Source organism: Ictalurus furcatus, chromosome 5 (genome assembly GCF_023375685.1).
Source record: "Ictalurus furcatus strain D&B chromosome 5, Billie_1.0, whole genome shotgun sequence".
Classification (NCBI taxonomy): Eukaryota; Metazoa; Chordata; class Actinopteri; order Siluriformes; family Ictaluridae; genus Ictalurus; species Ictalurus furcatus.
The window spans coordinates 6,966,864-6,979,947 of record NC_071259.1 but is presented as its reverse complement, the minus strand read 5'-3'; the positions used below and the strand labels follow the sequence as shown (position 1 = coordinate 6,979,947).

Here is a 13,084-nt window from a genome sequence, read left to right as displayed (position 1 = left end):
CCAAAAGAAGGTATCTTGATGTTGAAACACTGCCCCTGGATGTAATCCGGTGTTCATAAAACAGGGTTACCCCCTTAACCTCGCATATAACCATAGTAAGTGGTCAAGCAAGCAAATTATAATACCAAAACTGTATAAGTTGTCACTCCTGGTTAATGTGAAGTGGATCTGTACTTCTTTTAATGATTAATAATAACAACAATCACCAATTCCAGGAGCGTAAACTTGGCAATGTAAAATTGCATGTAGCAATCCTAAGCTAGCTTAGCTAAATAGGTTTCAATGTTATTTATTCATTTTAGTATCTTGCATCCTGAAAATATACACATGTATTTCTAAACCACAAAGATGAATGGGAAAAAAATACCTCAATATGTGAAGGGACATGGTCTTTTAATAGCATTTGGAGTGAAAAATTTACAGTGTAGTTATTAAAATCATTTTCCTTTGAACAGTAACACAAGGAAACCAAAGACATGCAATGCCTTTAATGAGAAATTTATAGATCTAGTATCCAATTTATGTATTTTAATTTAATGTTAAAAGTAACACCAGGAATCAAAAGTCTAAAAGAAAAAAGGACATCCAAAATAATCTCAATTTACCCTTTAAAATATACATATATATTTATATAGAAACCCCCATAAAACATTATGCACATTAATAGGAAAAAATGTTTTGATCCTCACCTACAGTGCTGAAGAAAAAAAAAATGAAAATAAAAAACCCTCTCTCTATATTAGCAGTTAGGATCCAGTATAATGTTAATTAAAAGGGAAAAATGTCAACCCTCTCCATCCATTTCTTACATTTTTTAAAGCCCTCAAGACTCTTATGTTTCCTCTGAAAAAGAAGAGAGAGAGAGAAAAAAGTTTTGTTTGGAATGACGTCACTTACAAATGTACAGCTAGTTCTGTTTAGCATTAAAATACAGTTCAACTTAATGATCAGGGGGATTTAACTACTTGAGAATAAATTACAAGCAGCTAGAAATGATGTTACTAGGCATAAAGTATATTTACAAAAAGAAAACTAGAGAATGCACATTCAAGATAAAAGGCAAATCACGTGGTGAATCAGTGTTGGGCACTATTGTCAAAACCTCTTGTTTTGCATCTAAAAACTGAATCTGTTCATTAGTTCAGTGAAGGGTGCTAAGAAAAAGTACTTCAGTGCAAATGTGTAAAAATAATCAGGGGGTTAGTGAAAGATTTCTGGATGCTGATGAAGATCTGGCTCTTATCTGATGACTTTAGTTTCCACCTAATGATTAATGAAATCAATACTAATCAAAATTCCAATATTACTTGAAAGAGGACAGAGAATTATGATGGAAAACGCCCAAGCTCTAGAGCTCAGTTGTGAGCATTAGCATCATCATAGTTTGATAGCAAGGAGGAAAATTGGGCATATTCACACTGTGCTAAGTCAGTGTACATAAGACAAAAGAGGCACCACACTCGTCTGTAAACTTTGCGTGAATCTTGCCAAGTCCACGCTCTTTTCACTTACCAAAGGCAGCAATAATCATTACACAAAGCACCCAACACTGTCATCATGGATCAAAACTCTTTTCCGATAAGCCTACATTTTTTAATGTTTTTTGCATCCCAACAAAAAAGTCAAAAAGAAAAAAATCTTACAAAACTTTAACTCCTGTACGCACCATTCTTCATCAATAACTTTAATTTGAGTAGGGGAAGGGGAGGGATTTTAACTAGCAAAGGTTTTCCCTGTGTCTTCCTTGCCTCTGTATGTCCTCTTCCCATGTGTGAAGGGCAGGTACCTATACCTAATCATATGCTGTGGACACAAAGAGAAAAAAGAGAACTAGATCAGCAGTCTAAACAAAATAACTTTGGACTACAGTTAATGCAAATCTAGCCTTACTTAAAATAGAGTAAATGTATCCTACTTGACATCGCACATGTTTGAAATGTGACAAACCTTGATCTGACGCTTCATGGTGATACAGAAGAGCATGATGAAGTACATCACAAGGATAGGCCAGAACACTGGCACGTTGAAGGCTTCAAAGAACGTGCAAATCATAGCGATGATGATGCCTTTCGTCGCAGAATGCCTGAATCAACAAACAAGACAACAAATATTATTTTGGGAATTTGTTCCCTAAATTCTCTCCAGTTTGGTCAGATGCCAATTCCCACCCAAAAGCCAGCGCTACCCTACTGTCCAACCGCTACCAACCAGGGAGGGTGACATGGTTAAGACATACACTTGCTTCCTCAAAGATATGTAAAGCCAGCCAACCGCAACTTTCCGATCTGCTCCTCATGTCCGAGATTGACTTTTGTTTCCGGGATTGAACAGGAGAGAGCATGTCATCCCCTCACCCAGACAGAACGGCCGATTTTGTTCCCTTGGCTCACAAAAGGCTGTGGTCGGGATTTAACACGCAATCTTCCGACAATGGGGCAAACACTTTTCTGTTGCACCACTTGGGAGTCCGAGAACGAGACAAATTTAATGGTTAAGACAGGCATGCACAGCAGAGACATGATAAAACACTTAAATTTATCTAACAGAAGTTATAAGTGTGGTGTGCATTTTGTCAGTTTATGAGATATTCATGAATACCAAATTTCTTGAGTAAAACACTCGTACGAACAATTTTACGAACAAATCAGTTCATATCCAGCTTGATAAATAAATATCATTTATCCTGAGTCTTGGTTTCAGCAGGTTCGGCAGAGTTTTATATAACAGCACAGTAGCTCTTATTCAATCTTCTCTCCCAAAAAAAATCTGTTTATAAGACTAAGAGTTTCTGAAGCAAAACCATGACAACCCTATTGTGCAAATGCAATTCTGTCTTTCTATTTGTCAGTCAGATGATTTCATACACCACTTAAGGGCAATAGGTTATAGCATTTGAGGTTATTACTAGACTGAGGTAGTGAAGAAATGTCCATGACCAAGGTTCCTAGACCAAGGAAGTTTCAGCATGACAAGGGGGATTTCACATACTGCTTAAGTGCAAGGAACTTTGACAGGGGCCAAACTGTGATAGGTAGATGACTGGGTCAGTGCACCTCCCAAACGGCAGGTCTTGTGAGGTGTTCCTGGTATGCAGTGGTTAGTAACTACCAAAAGCGGTCCAAGAAAGGACAACCGTTGAACCGGTTACCCGGTGACAGTCATGGGTGACCAAGGCTTATTGATGCACATGGGGAGTGAAGACTAGCCCGTCTGGTCTGATCCCTCAGAAGAGCTACTGTAGCACAAATTGCTGAAAAAGTTAATGCTGGCTATGATAGAAAGATGTCAGAACACATAGTGCAACCAGCTTGCTGCATATGGGGCTGCGTAGCTTCAGACTGATCAGAGCGCCCATGCTGACCCTTGTCCACCGCCAAAAGCACCTACATTGGGCACTAGTATCAGAACTGGACCACGGAGCAATGGAAGAAGGTAAAAAGGTGGCCTGGTCTGATGAATCACATTTTCTTTTACATCATGTGGACGGCTGCGTATGTTGCTTAACTGGGAAAGAGATGGCACCAGGATGCACTATGGGAAGAAGGCAAGCCTCCGCCGGCAGTGAGACACTCTGGGTAATATTCTGCTGGAAACCTTGGGTCCAGGCATTCATGTGGATGTTACTTTGACACGTAGCACCTACCTAAACATTGTTGCAGATCAAGTACACGCCTTCATGGCAACGGTATTCCATAATGGCAGTGGCCTTTTTCAAGCAGGATAACATGCCCTGACACACTGGAAAAATTGTTCAGGAATGGTGTGAAGAATTTGAGTTCAAGGTCTTGACTCGGCCTCCAGACTCCCCAGATTTCGATCCAATCAAGCATCTGTGGGATGTGCTGGACAACGTCCAATCCATGGAGGCCCCACCTTGCAACTTTCAGGACTTAAAGCATCTGCTTCTAAGGTCTTGGTGCCAGATACCACAGCACACCTTCAGAGGTCTTGTGGAGTCCAGGCCTCGACAGCTCAGAGCTGTTTTGGCAGCACAAGGGGGACCCAAACAATATTAGCAGGTGGTTTTAATGTTATGGCTGATCAGTGTAGATGGAAGTGGTAGTGAGTGGCTGTTTTTAAGGAGTCTGGGGGTGCAGGATGTCCTGGAGTGTAGATGTTCTGGCTGTAATGCTCCTGTACCGTTTACCAGACTTCATAAGTGTGATGACACTTAGGCCATCTGCAGACTCTCCTGATGTAGATGTCCTACAGGCAGGGGAGATCTGTCCCTATGATTAGCAGAATTCTTTCTTTGTTGAAAAAATCCCCTTCACAACATCTGGCAAAGTCAAGAGCACTCTGGAGGAGGTAGGCGCATCATTGTCAAATTCTACAATCAAGAGACATCTTCATGAATGTAAATACAGAGGGCTTACGTCAAGATGCCAGATTAGACTTTGCTTTAAAATAAAAATTTAAAAAGCCTGCCCAGTTCTGATGCAAGATTAACTTGTACCAGAATGATAGGAAGAGAAGAGTATGGAGAAGGAAAGGAAGGGCTCATATTCCAAAGCATACCACTTCATCTGTCAACCATGGTGGAGGAAGTGTTACAGCATATATGGCTGCCAATGGAACTGGTTCACTGGTGTTTATTGATTATGTGATGGCTGATAGAAGTAACAGGATGAATTCTGAAGTGTATAGAGCTATACTTTCTGCTCAGATACAGTCAAATGCTGCAAAACTGATAGGACGCTTCTTAAGGCAAAGAAATGGAATGTTCTTAAATGGCCGAGTCATTCACCAGACCTCAACCCAATTGAGCATGCTTTTCACTTACTGAAGACAAAACTGAAGGCAGAAAGACCTACAAACAAGCAGCTACTGAAGGCAGCTGCAGTACAGGCCTGGCACCAGCATTTGGTGATGTCCATGGATTCCAGATTTCAGGCTGTCATTGACTGTAAAGGATTTGCATCCCAGTATTAAAAATAATTCTAATATGTACAGTGAAGAAAATAAGTATTGAACACATTTCAGAGAAAACAAATCAAGGTGTTAGAATGGCAGAGTCAATCATCTGACTAGAATCCAATTGAACTAGATTTAAAGACAATATGTTTAGAAGAATGGGCCAAAATCACACCTGAATACTGCGGCTGATTAATTTCTTCATACAGGAAGCGTCTTGGAGCCGTCATTACAAGCAAAGGCTTCTCCACGAAGTATTAAATAAATTTCAGTTAGCGTGTTCAATACTTTTTTCCTGTGTCAGACCACTTTATAACACAAAACTTAATTTATAGACTTTAATGTTGTGAATTCTTTATATTTGCATATGTCTTGAGTTAACACTGATGTCTGGTGAAAATTTCACGTGAATACTCTCATTGGAAATATATTTACTGGGAAAAAAAAAATGTTGATGTGTTCAATACTTATTTGCCCCATTGTATGACTGTTAGTTTGTCCAATTACTTTTGAGCCTTTGAAAATGGAGGGGTTATGTAAAAAAAAAAAAAATGGCTGTAATTCCTAAACAGTTAATGCAAATTTTTTGTAAACACCTTGAATTAAAGCTGAAAGTCTACACTTCAATCACATCTTGATTGCTTCATTTCAAATCCACTGTGGTGGTGTACAGAGGCAAAGTAACGAAAATTGCGTCTCTGTCCAAATACTTATGCAACTGACTGTATCTGGGCCCTCTATGTTGCGTATGTTTGTCCTGGACAGTATCTTGTACACTTGCATTGGAGGCAGCTTGTACTTGATTTTCCTCTCCAGGTGTAATGTCCAGCTTTGGAGATATTATTCAGGGCTTCAAAAGCATGCATAAAAGACATTCAACTCATCCTGTAGAGATACACTGTCTTCCCCATCATTCTGGCTTCTGTAATCTGTGATATGTGCAAGGTCTTGCTACATCTTTTTGTTGTGGTCCTTGGTGCAATGCATCTGATGACACCAGAAAGATGCGGCAAAGCCTTGCTGGCCCCTTGAGCAACATTTCCTTCAACATTTCAGCAGAATTCTGACTCAACTGCAAGTCAGTCAAATTAATAAATGTTACTGTAAATGTGACTGTATTCACACATTTTCACTCAACTTTTTTCTCTCATTGCTCTCATATTAGAAATAAAGCAGCACTGAGTAAAATGAGACACTGATTTACTGGTCCTTCACGATGCTGTTGGTATATTAATATTAATATATCACAAGTGTATATTAATGTGTTCTTTCTAACATGCGATACAAAATACAGCTCTGTAGTAACAGCAAATTCACAGCTGTAAGGAGATATTTAAAATTTTATGGAAAGTGTCTCCAGTGTCAGGACTTTGTAAGTGTTTCACAATGGCTTCAGGACAGAGGCCTTTGATCTGCTATGAAGAGGTCACTGTTAGTCATTATATATACTCTAATTTTTGCATTGCCATGCATCGTCGCATTAAACTTGTAAATACTGAAGTGAAAATTGATGACTGTTTGCCATGTCGAATTCATTCAAAAGTGACTCACACTATATGGCCAAAGTATTTGCACACCCGACAATATGACAATATTATTTAAGAATTTCTAGAAACGGCAATGATTTTGTACAAGAAAGCAAGTGTTTTTCCATATTAAGTGCTAAGAAAACATTTTGTAGTGATGAGCAGGTCAGAATAAAGACAGACTGCAGCACTGATTAACATAAAAGATCCATCAGCCAGTGTAATCTCTCTATTGGAGTTAAAATGGGCTGTGTGAAAAACTCACCAGAATTTGAATTCCGGCAGCCGTCGGATGAACGGCCGGAACTCCTCGTTCTGCTTTGTGGGAAGTGATGGACCATCATCTTCAAAATAAATAAATAAACAAACAAACAAATAAATAAATAAAAAGCAGACGGGAAAAAAACATATGAAGAAAAATTAGAGATCGAATAGAAAGCATAGAGGGGAGGGTTTTTCCAAAGTGGAACAGGTTCGATAAATGTCAACAATTACATATGTTTATACCACAGAATATGGATATGGACGACAATCTAAAACGAATAATAAACCAATTATATTGTTTTGTAATATAACAAAGAAAAACATAATTGTTGGTGTAGTGAATCCTTCTGCAAAGAGATGTTTATTTAACAGTTTTGGAAGGAGTCTCCAGTGCTAGTGCTTCGTAAGAGTCAGAGGTAAAGCTGTAAATTGATATTTCCTCAAATGGAAAAGTTTTCAGGACACTTTCTGGTTTCTCTGTAGCATTATGTGGGCAGTGGTGGCTCAGTGGTTAAAGGCTCTGGGTTACTGACCAGATGGTCAGGAGTTCAAGCCCCCAGAACTGCCAAGCTACCACTGTTGGGCAAGGCCGTTAACCCTCAATTGCTCAGATGTATAAATGAGATAAATGTAAGTCGCTCTGGATAAGGGCGTCTACCAAATGCTGTATATGTAAAAATGTCATGTAAAAGCTGCATTGGTTGTCTTATAAAAAGAGAGAAAATAAGAGAGGCTGGTGAGGGAATGTCTCTTTATAGCAGTGGTTCTCAAACCTTTTCAGCGTGAGGCCCCTCCTTGTGTAGGGTGCATCCCTCTGTGGCCCCCTAGAATCGATAAATTCCCCCCCCCATGCTAGGCTCTTCTGTATCAACTTTCTCAGCTAAGAGACTACGTTCTCAATCTATGTACATCATAATTCAAAGATGGACGATTACATCTTACATATAGGTCAAATTAATTTTAAACAATCATTTCTATGCGGCCCCGCCGGCTCCATCTGGTGGCCCCCAGTTTAAGAACCACTGCTACATAGCTGCGATAACGCAAGTGATAACAGGGACTAACGTCTCTCAAATAAATAATATACAAAGTATCACTCTTAAATTAATACAAAAATGTTATTTATGGCAAACTGCTGTAATATATGAGGAATAAAAGACAACCCCATTGTAGATTATACTTCTTATATATACTTTCTGACTGATTAAAACAGAGTATTTGAGTTTAGAGTGAAGACCACAAACATGTCAACACTTCCATCAATAGAATCAACACACATTGTAAAATCACCTAACCTTAAAAATGCGTATGTCTGTCAAAGACAAAAGGTGTTTAAGTTTTGTATCTAATCTTGTTGCCTAGTGATAAAATCTCAATACTAACGGTTTAAATTGATGAGAACACACTGCAACAAACATCATGGAATCTTCTATCATCAGACGCAGCATACACAGTCATACAGTGAATATGATGTTAAGACAACGTTTACATAATTCACTGAGGAAGTGCTTTTGTACTTCTGTCTAAACTTATACAACAGCTTTTCACCACCAAGGTTCTAGTGCTCATCTCGAACTATTCCACACATACAAAAAAAAAAAAAGGTTTGGTTCCAGCCCCAAAATGTTTCTGCTGTGGAACCAGATAATGCTGAAATTGGGGAATTAAAGGCAGCATAATTTAAGAAATTCAGACTGCTCATCCTGCGTCTTCAATAGAAGGCATGAATGTTGGGTGGCCCCCATCAGTGGCCTGAGGAGGAAACAACATGCTAATACCACTGGCAACAAATTTACTTTGAGCAGCAACACAGAAAAGTGTAGCTAAAACACAATAATCCCATGTATCAGTCATGTAACAAGCACGAGTACAATCCTCCACATTCATTATCTTTACACCACACATTAGGAAACACAATGAAATGCAAACTACATGTTAAAAATGTTTACTGGACCCCTGAACCAGCACCATTTAGGATATTTACCATGTCTGGCTCAACAGCTGTCACACTCAGGACTCTGTCGGTCAGTCTGTCATATACCTGAACAAAACAAGCTTTAAAGCCCTCACAGTTCTTCCCACTAGCACTTTTACATAATAGTATCTTTCTGGACTATCCTCATGTAGTCATGTAAGTAAGAAATAAAACCCAGCCCAAAGTTGATTATTTTCCAATAACAGCATGTACCAAAGTGATTTATTCCTCTTATACCATAGCAATCTGCAACAATTACATTTTTATTTAATGAGTGATTGAAGAATGACACAGCATACTTACTAATATCCATTAATAGGAATGCCCATGAGACAAGTAAGTTCCTGTTATCAATTATAACAGCTACACCAGTTGTTACTTCACCAGTCTCTCTTTTTTCCCCTCTCTACGCTGATAAGACAAAACAAAATGTAGCATGTAAAATGATCTGTTTTCCTTACAGAAACTATTTTTGTTAACTAACAGCATGTTCGTTTATTATTAGGCTTAGAATATGTGGCACTTCATACAAGTCCCAGTGAAGGAGAAATTATAATACATTAGAACACGCACATTACATATATGGCATTATCCAGAGCGACTTACATTTTATCTCATTTATATATCTGAGCAGTTGAGGATTAAGGGTCTTGCTCAAGGGCCAAACAGTGGCAGCCTGGCAGTGCTGGGGTTTGAACTCACAACCTTCCGATCAGCATATTTAATACGATGCTACTTCTGAAGGTTTATATTTACATGTCGTTTGCACACTTCATGCTGCCTGTCTGATCAAACATTGTGTTGCTCCATCTAGTCAGTGCATGAAGTATAGTTCATTATATTGCCATGTGTATTTATTGCCTTGCACGTGTTTTTCTGAAACGGTGTAGTATGCACATTTATCTAAATGTAGTGTTTTGTGTACACAGACACTGTACTGTGCTCCAAGCAGAACATTTCACCCACTGCATATGAACAAGATGGCAAAATTGATTGAGCTGATAAGACCAGAGAGCAGGAACCTTGCTTCAACTGACCTGGGTCATCAAGCAACGATGGGTCCACTTTCGGCGAGAGAAAAGCAATGAACAGATTGAGATGGTAGATTCCAAGAGCATATGTGACTATGTACCACCCCTGAAACACAAGACACAAACTGTATACTGTGTTTAAGGTATAAACTCATTATCTAGCTCCCTCAATTAAGTAAATAATGAACAGCAATACTGGTGACATTAGATAAACTATAGAATTTTGGATAAAATCACAAGCACGTTCTGTGGTGGCTTATAGTTGATCTGGCCACACTATTGGTTTTTGCTATCTCGCAAATGGGATTAATCTGATTTATCAGCCCAATGATGGCCTGCTTCACTGGCAGTGACCATTCTTTGGACTTCATATTGAGAGTTAAGAGCAACAGATTCCAAATGCAATATTCATTATTCAATTTTAACTCCTATATACTGTGGTAGACAATTAAAATAATAACTTTGTCAATGTTAAAACTATTTATGGAAATGACTGTACAATATATATTTATTGTCTAATTCTGTTTACATTTTAAAGATCCATTCAATTAATGTGACTAAGAACATTATTTTGATTTAGTGATATATTTGAGAGTATAAGCAAGACTGAATTCACACTTGCTGTTTAATCTTACTCACTAGTGCATTATTTACACGCAAGCAAAAAGCACCAAGTGATGTCTGACACTTTTTTTGCCTCCCGACCAGTCACGTCGCAAATTGAGGGGCAAGTGCAGTCTTCTAAGATACCAAATATAAAGAGATTCACAACATGTGGAATCAAAAATATTTCAATGCCAATATTCCTATGTTGCAATGTAACCAAAAATAACACCTTTTCTAATTTTGGGACATTCATTGGTATGAGATGTGGCATCCCAGTTTAACTGTGGCGACACACAGTCATGTCATTATCATTATTACACATTCGAAAAAATCTAATCTAGATTGTAAGCTAGGCTAATTATTAAGCTGATACTAGCTAGGACTGGTAAGAGCACTGTTGTGGTTACAACACACCTAATGTGAAAGCAGCCTTATAATATTAAAGAAAAGCACAATAAAGCTTTGCACCTAAATTGAATGAATAATTGTGAAATAAAATTGTGATTTCATTATTGAGCAACATCACGCAGCTCTGTTCTCTGTTCAAGTGTACCCATGTTTGATAAACTCAATACGGCTTTGTATTTTTTTAGTGCACCAGTAAGGAAACAAACTAGTGTGCCATTTCTATCTGTGCATCAAAGCATTCACAACATAAAGAGGGTATGCACACTTCTAAAACATGTATTTAAAATAATAAAAGGGGGGGAATGCAAATTAGGGACATGAGCTGCTAGATATGTCTTACCTGTAGTATATACACTCTGATCATGTATATTGCTGTAAGTATAAGCGTGACCGCCCATCGTACTGCTGAAAATGGAGTTGACTTGTCCAACCAAGACTGGTAGATCTACAACAGACACAATGTGTGTGGTTAAAAAATAACGAATGAACTACTACTTAGAGCAAACTTTTTGGACCGGGGGCCACACATTCAAAGGTTGACATTAAATATGAAAATGGATTTGTATTATATAGACAAACCACACTACATAGGCATTACACAGGCAAACCACATAGTTTGGGACAGGATAAGGCTGAATATGAAAATTAAAAGCTGACCACTGCCTTAATGTAAAGGAAATAAATATAAAAAAATGGTAAATATACTGGATTTTAATGCTTGTAAGACAGTGGTATGGTTCTGAATAACAAAAGCTGTATTATAACATAAATAAATAATAACAGCGGCAGCAATACTGTAAATAGAAATAGCAGAAACTAACAATATTGCAATATTTAAGTGACAAAAACCATAAAATAGGCTATTTCGGTAGGAAATGGAAATAAATCCGAATAACAACAGGGACACGTTTAATATATATATAAATAAATAATGTATGTGGAATTAGACTTGTAAATGATTGACATTGAACCGTTAACGACAATCAATGATGCTGGTCAGTTAACAGTGACCAAAAGTGGTATTTATTGGAGAAAATGGTTGATGGAGCTGATTATAAATAAATAAATAAATAAATAAAAATTAAAAAACAGTTTGGAATCTGTGTTTGTTTCAATACAGTGAACGTAGCAGGCTTAGTCTCACAGCGCCATCTAGCAGACATATGTAAAAACAGCAGGATTAGGGCAATAAATGGCTTTATAAAAGTTCTCTTGATGAGCCGTCAGGCCATAGACCGCCCATTTCTGACTTAAAGGATAACATGAATCAACACATAATATAACAGTGAGTAATGGTGTTTCCGTTTATTATTAGTTTGAGTACAGCACTTACCTGTCCTAGACGCGTGAAGAAGCTTGCTATGGCGGATGGTTTCCCATGGATGGATTCAGCAGAACTGTCTCCTTCTGACATTCTGTCTAAACACAAAACAGATCCAACATCTGGCTGAATGCATCACAGCTGCAGTACAAGTCAACATGACTAATTTAAAGCACAAAAAAAACGCGAGCTATATAAAATTATATATTTAAAAAATCATCATTTATTGGGTACTTTCAATTGGGAGGTAGCTGTCCCGAACCCTAACCCCTAAATTTCAACTTATGAAAGTGACATTGCAATCATTTTTGCATTTTATTCCATTGTTGTTTTTGTTGTCCACTGTGTTTCTCTCACAGCTACATGGTGAGTAGACAGGGCCCATCAATTTGAAGTAAATGTGTTCAAAAGTCTGAAAATCTATGTGTAACTAAGGAAAGTCACTACCAAACACCTTTTTTCTGCAAATAAGCAAACTTTTTTGGGTGTTATTCCATAAAATTTAGCTTTTGTGTGTGTACAACTGTTCAGAACCATGTGCTGATTAGCATCATTGAGCTAGGCTCAAAAGTATCGAAAATTGTCCAAACATGGTGAGGTTTCAAAAACAAAAAGGGAACACAATCCTTTATTTGGGGAAAATAAACAAAATTTTTGTACAGTTTTGAAAATCATTGTAGCTGTGAGAGAGAGAGACACATGAATATTTCCTGATCAAAAATGTAGGTGTGTGGTTAAAATCAGTCTTAGCCAATGCACTAAAACATGCACTGTTTCGGTAGTGACATGAAAATGTGGGACATTTTTTTTTTACATAAAGTTTCATGATTTACAAAGAAAATATAAAACCTTTTTTTAAAAAAAAAAAAAAATCTAAAAGATATTTTAAAAAACAACAATGGAATAAAATGCAAAAATTATTTCAATATTGTCTTCATAAAATTTAGAGGTTAGGGTTCAAGACAGCCACCTCCTAATTGAAAGTACTCAATAAATTTTATATATATATACACATACATACATACATAATACATAATAC

The 13,084-nt window shown here is 37.6% G+C and overlaps 1 protein-coding gene across 3 annotated transcripts in view; it reads right to left on the bottom strand.

Moving 5' to 3' along the window:
* Positions 1 to 376: 376 nt before the first annotated feature.
* The window catches only part of rer1 (retention in endoplasmic reticulum sorting receptor 1), a 24,714-nt gene continuing 12,006 nt past the window's right edge, over positions 377 to 13,084 (bottom strand). The window contains exons 2-8 of one of the 3 annotated variants that reach the window (XM_053624516.1): positions 12,058 to 12,143; positions 11,065 to 11,169; positions 9,717 to 9,816; positions 6,706 to 6,784; positions 1,948 to 2,083; positions 1,749 to 1,803; positions 377 to 843 (exon numbers count right to left, since the gene is read on the bottom strand). In XM_053624516.1, coding sequence (XP_053480491.1) covers positions 833 to 843; positions 1,749 to 1,803; positions 1,948 to 2,083; positions 6,706 to 6,784; positions 9,717 to 9,816; positions 11,065 to 11,169; positions 12,058 to 12,138 — 567 coding nt within the window. In that variant the 5' untranslated portion in view covers positions 12,139 to 12,143 and the 3' untranslated portion in view covers positions 377 to 832. Of the gene's footprint in view, positions 1,804 to 1,947; positions 2,084 to 6,705; positions 6,785 to 9,716; positions 9,817 to 11,064; positions 11,170 to 12,057; positions 12,144 to 13,084 lie in introns of all 3 variants that reach the window. The other 2 variants (XM_053624515.1, XM_053624514.1) reach the window with 2 other exon arrangements.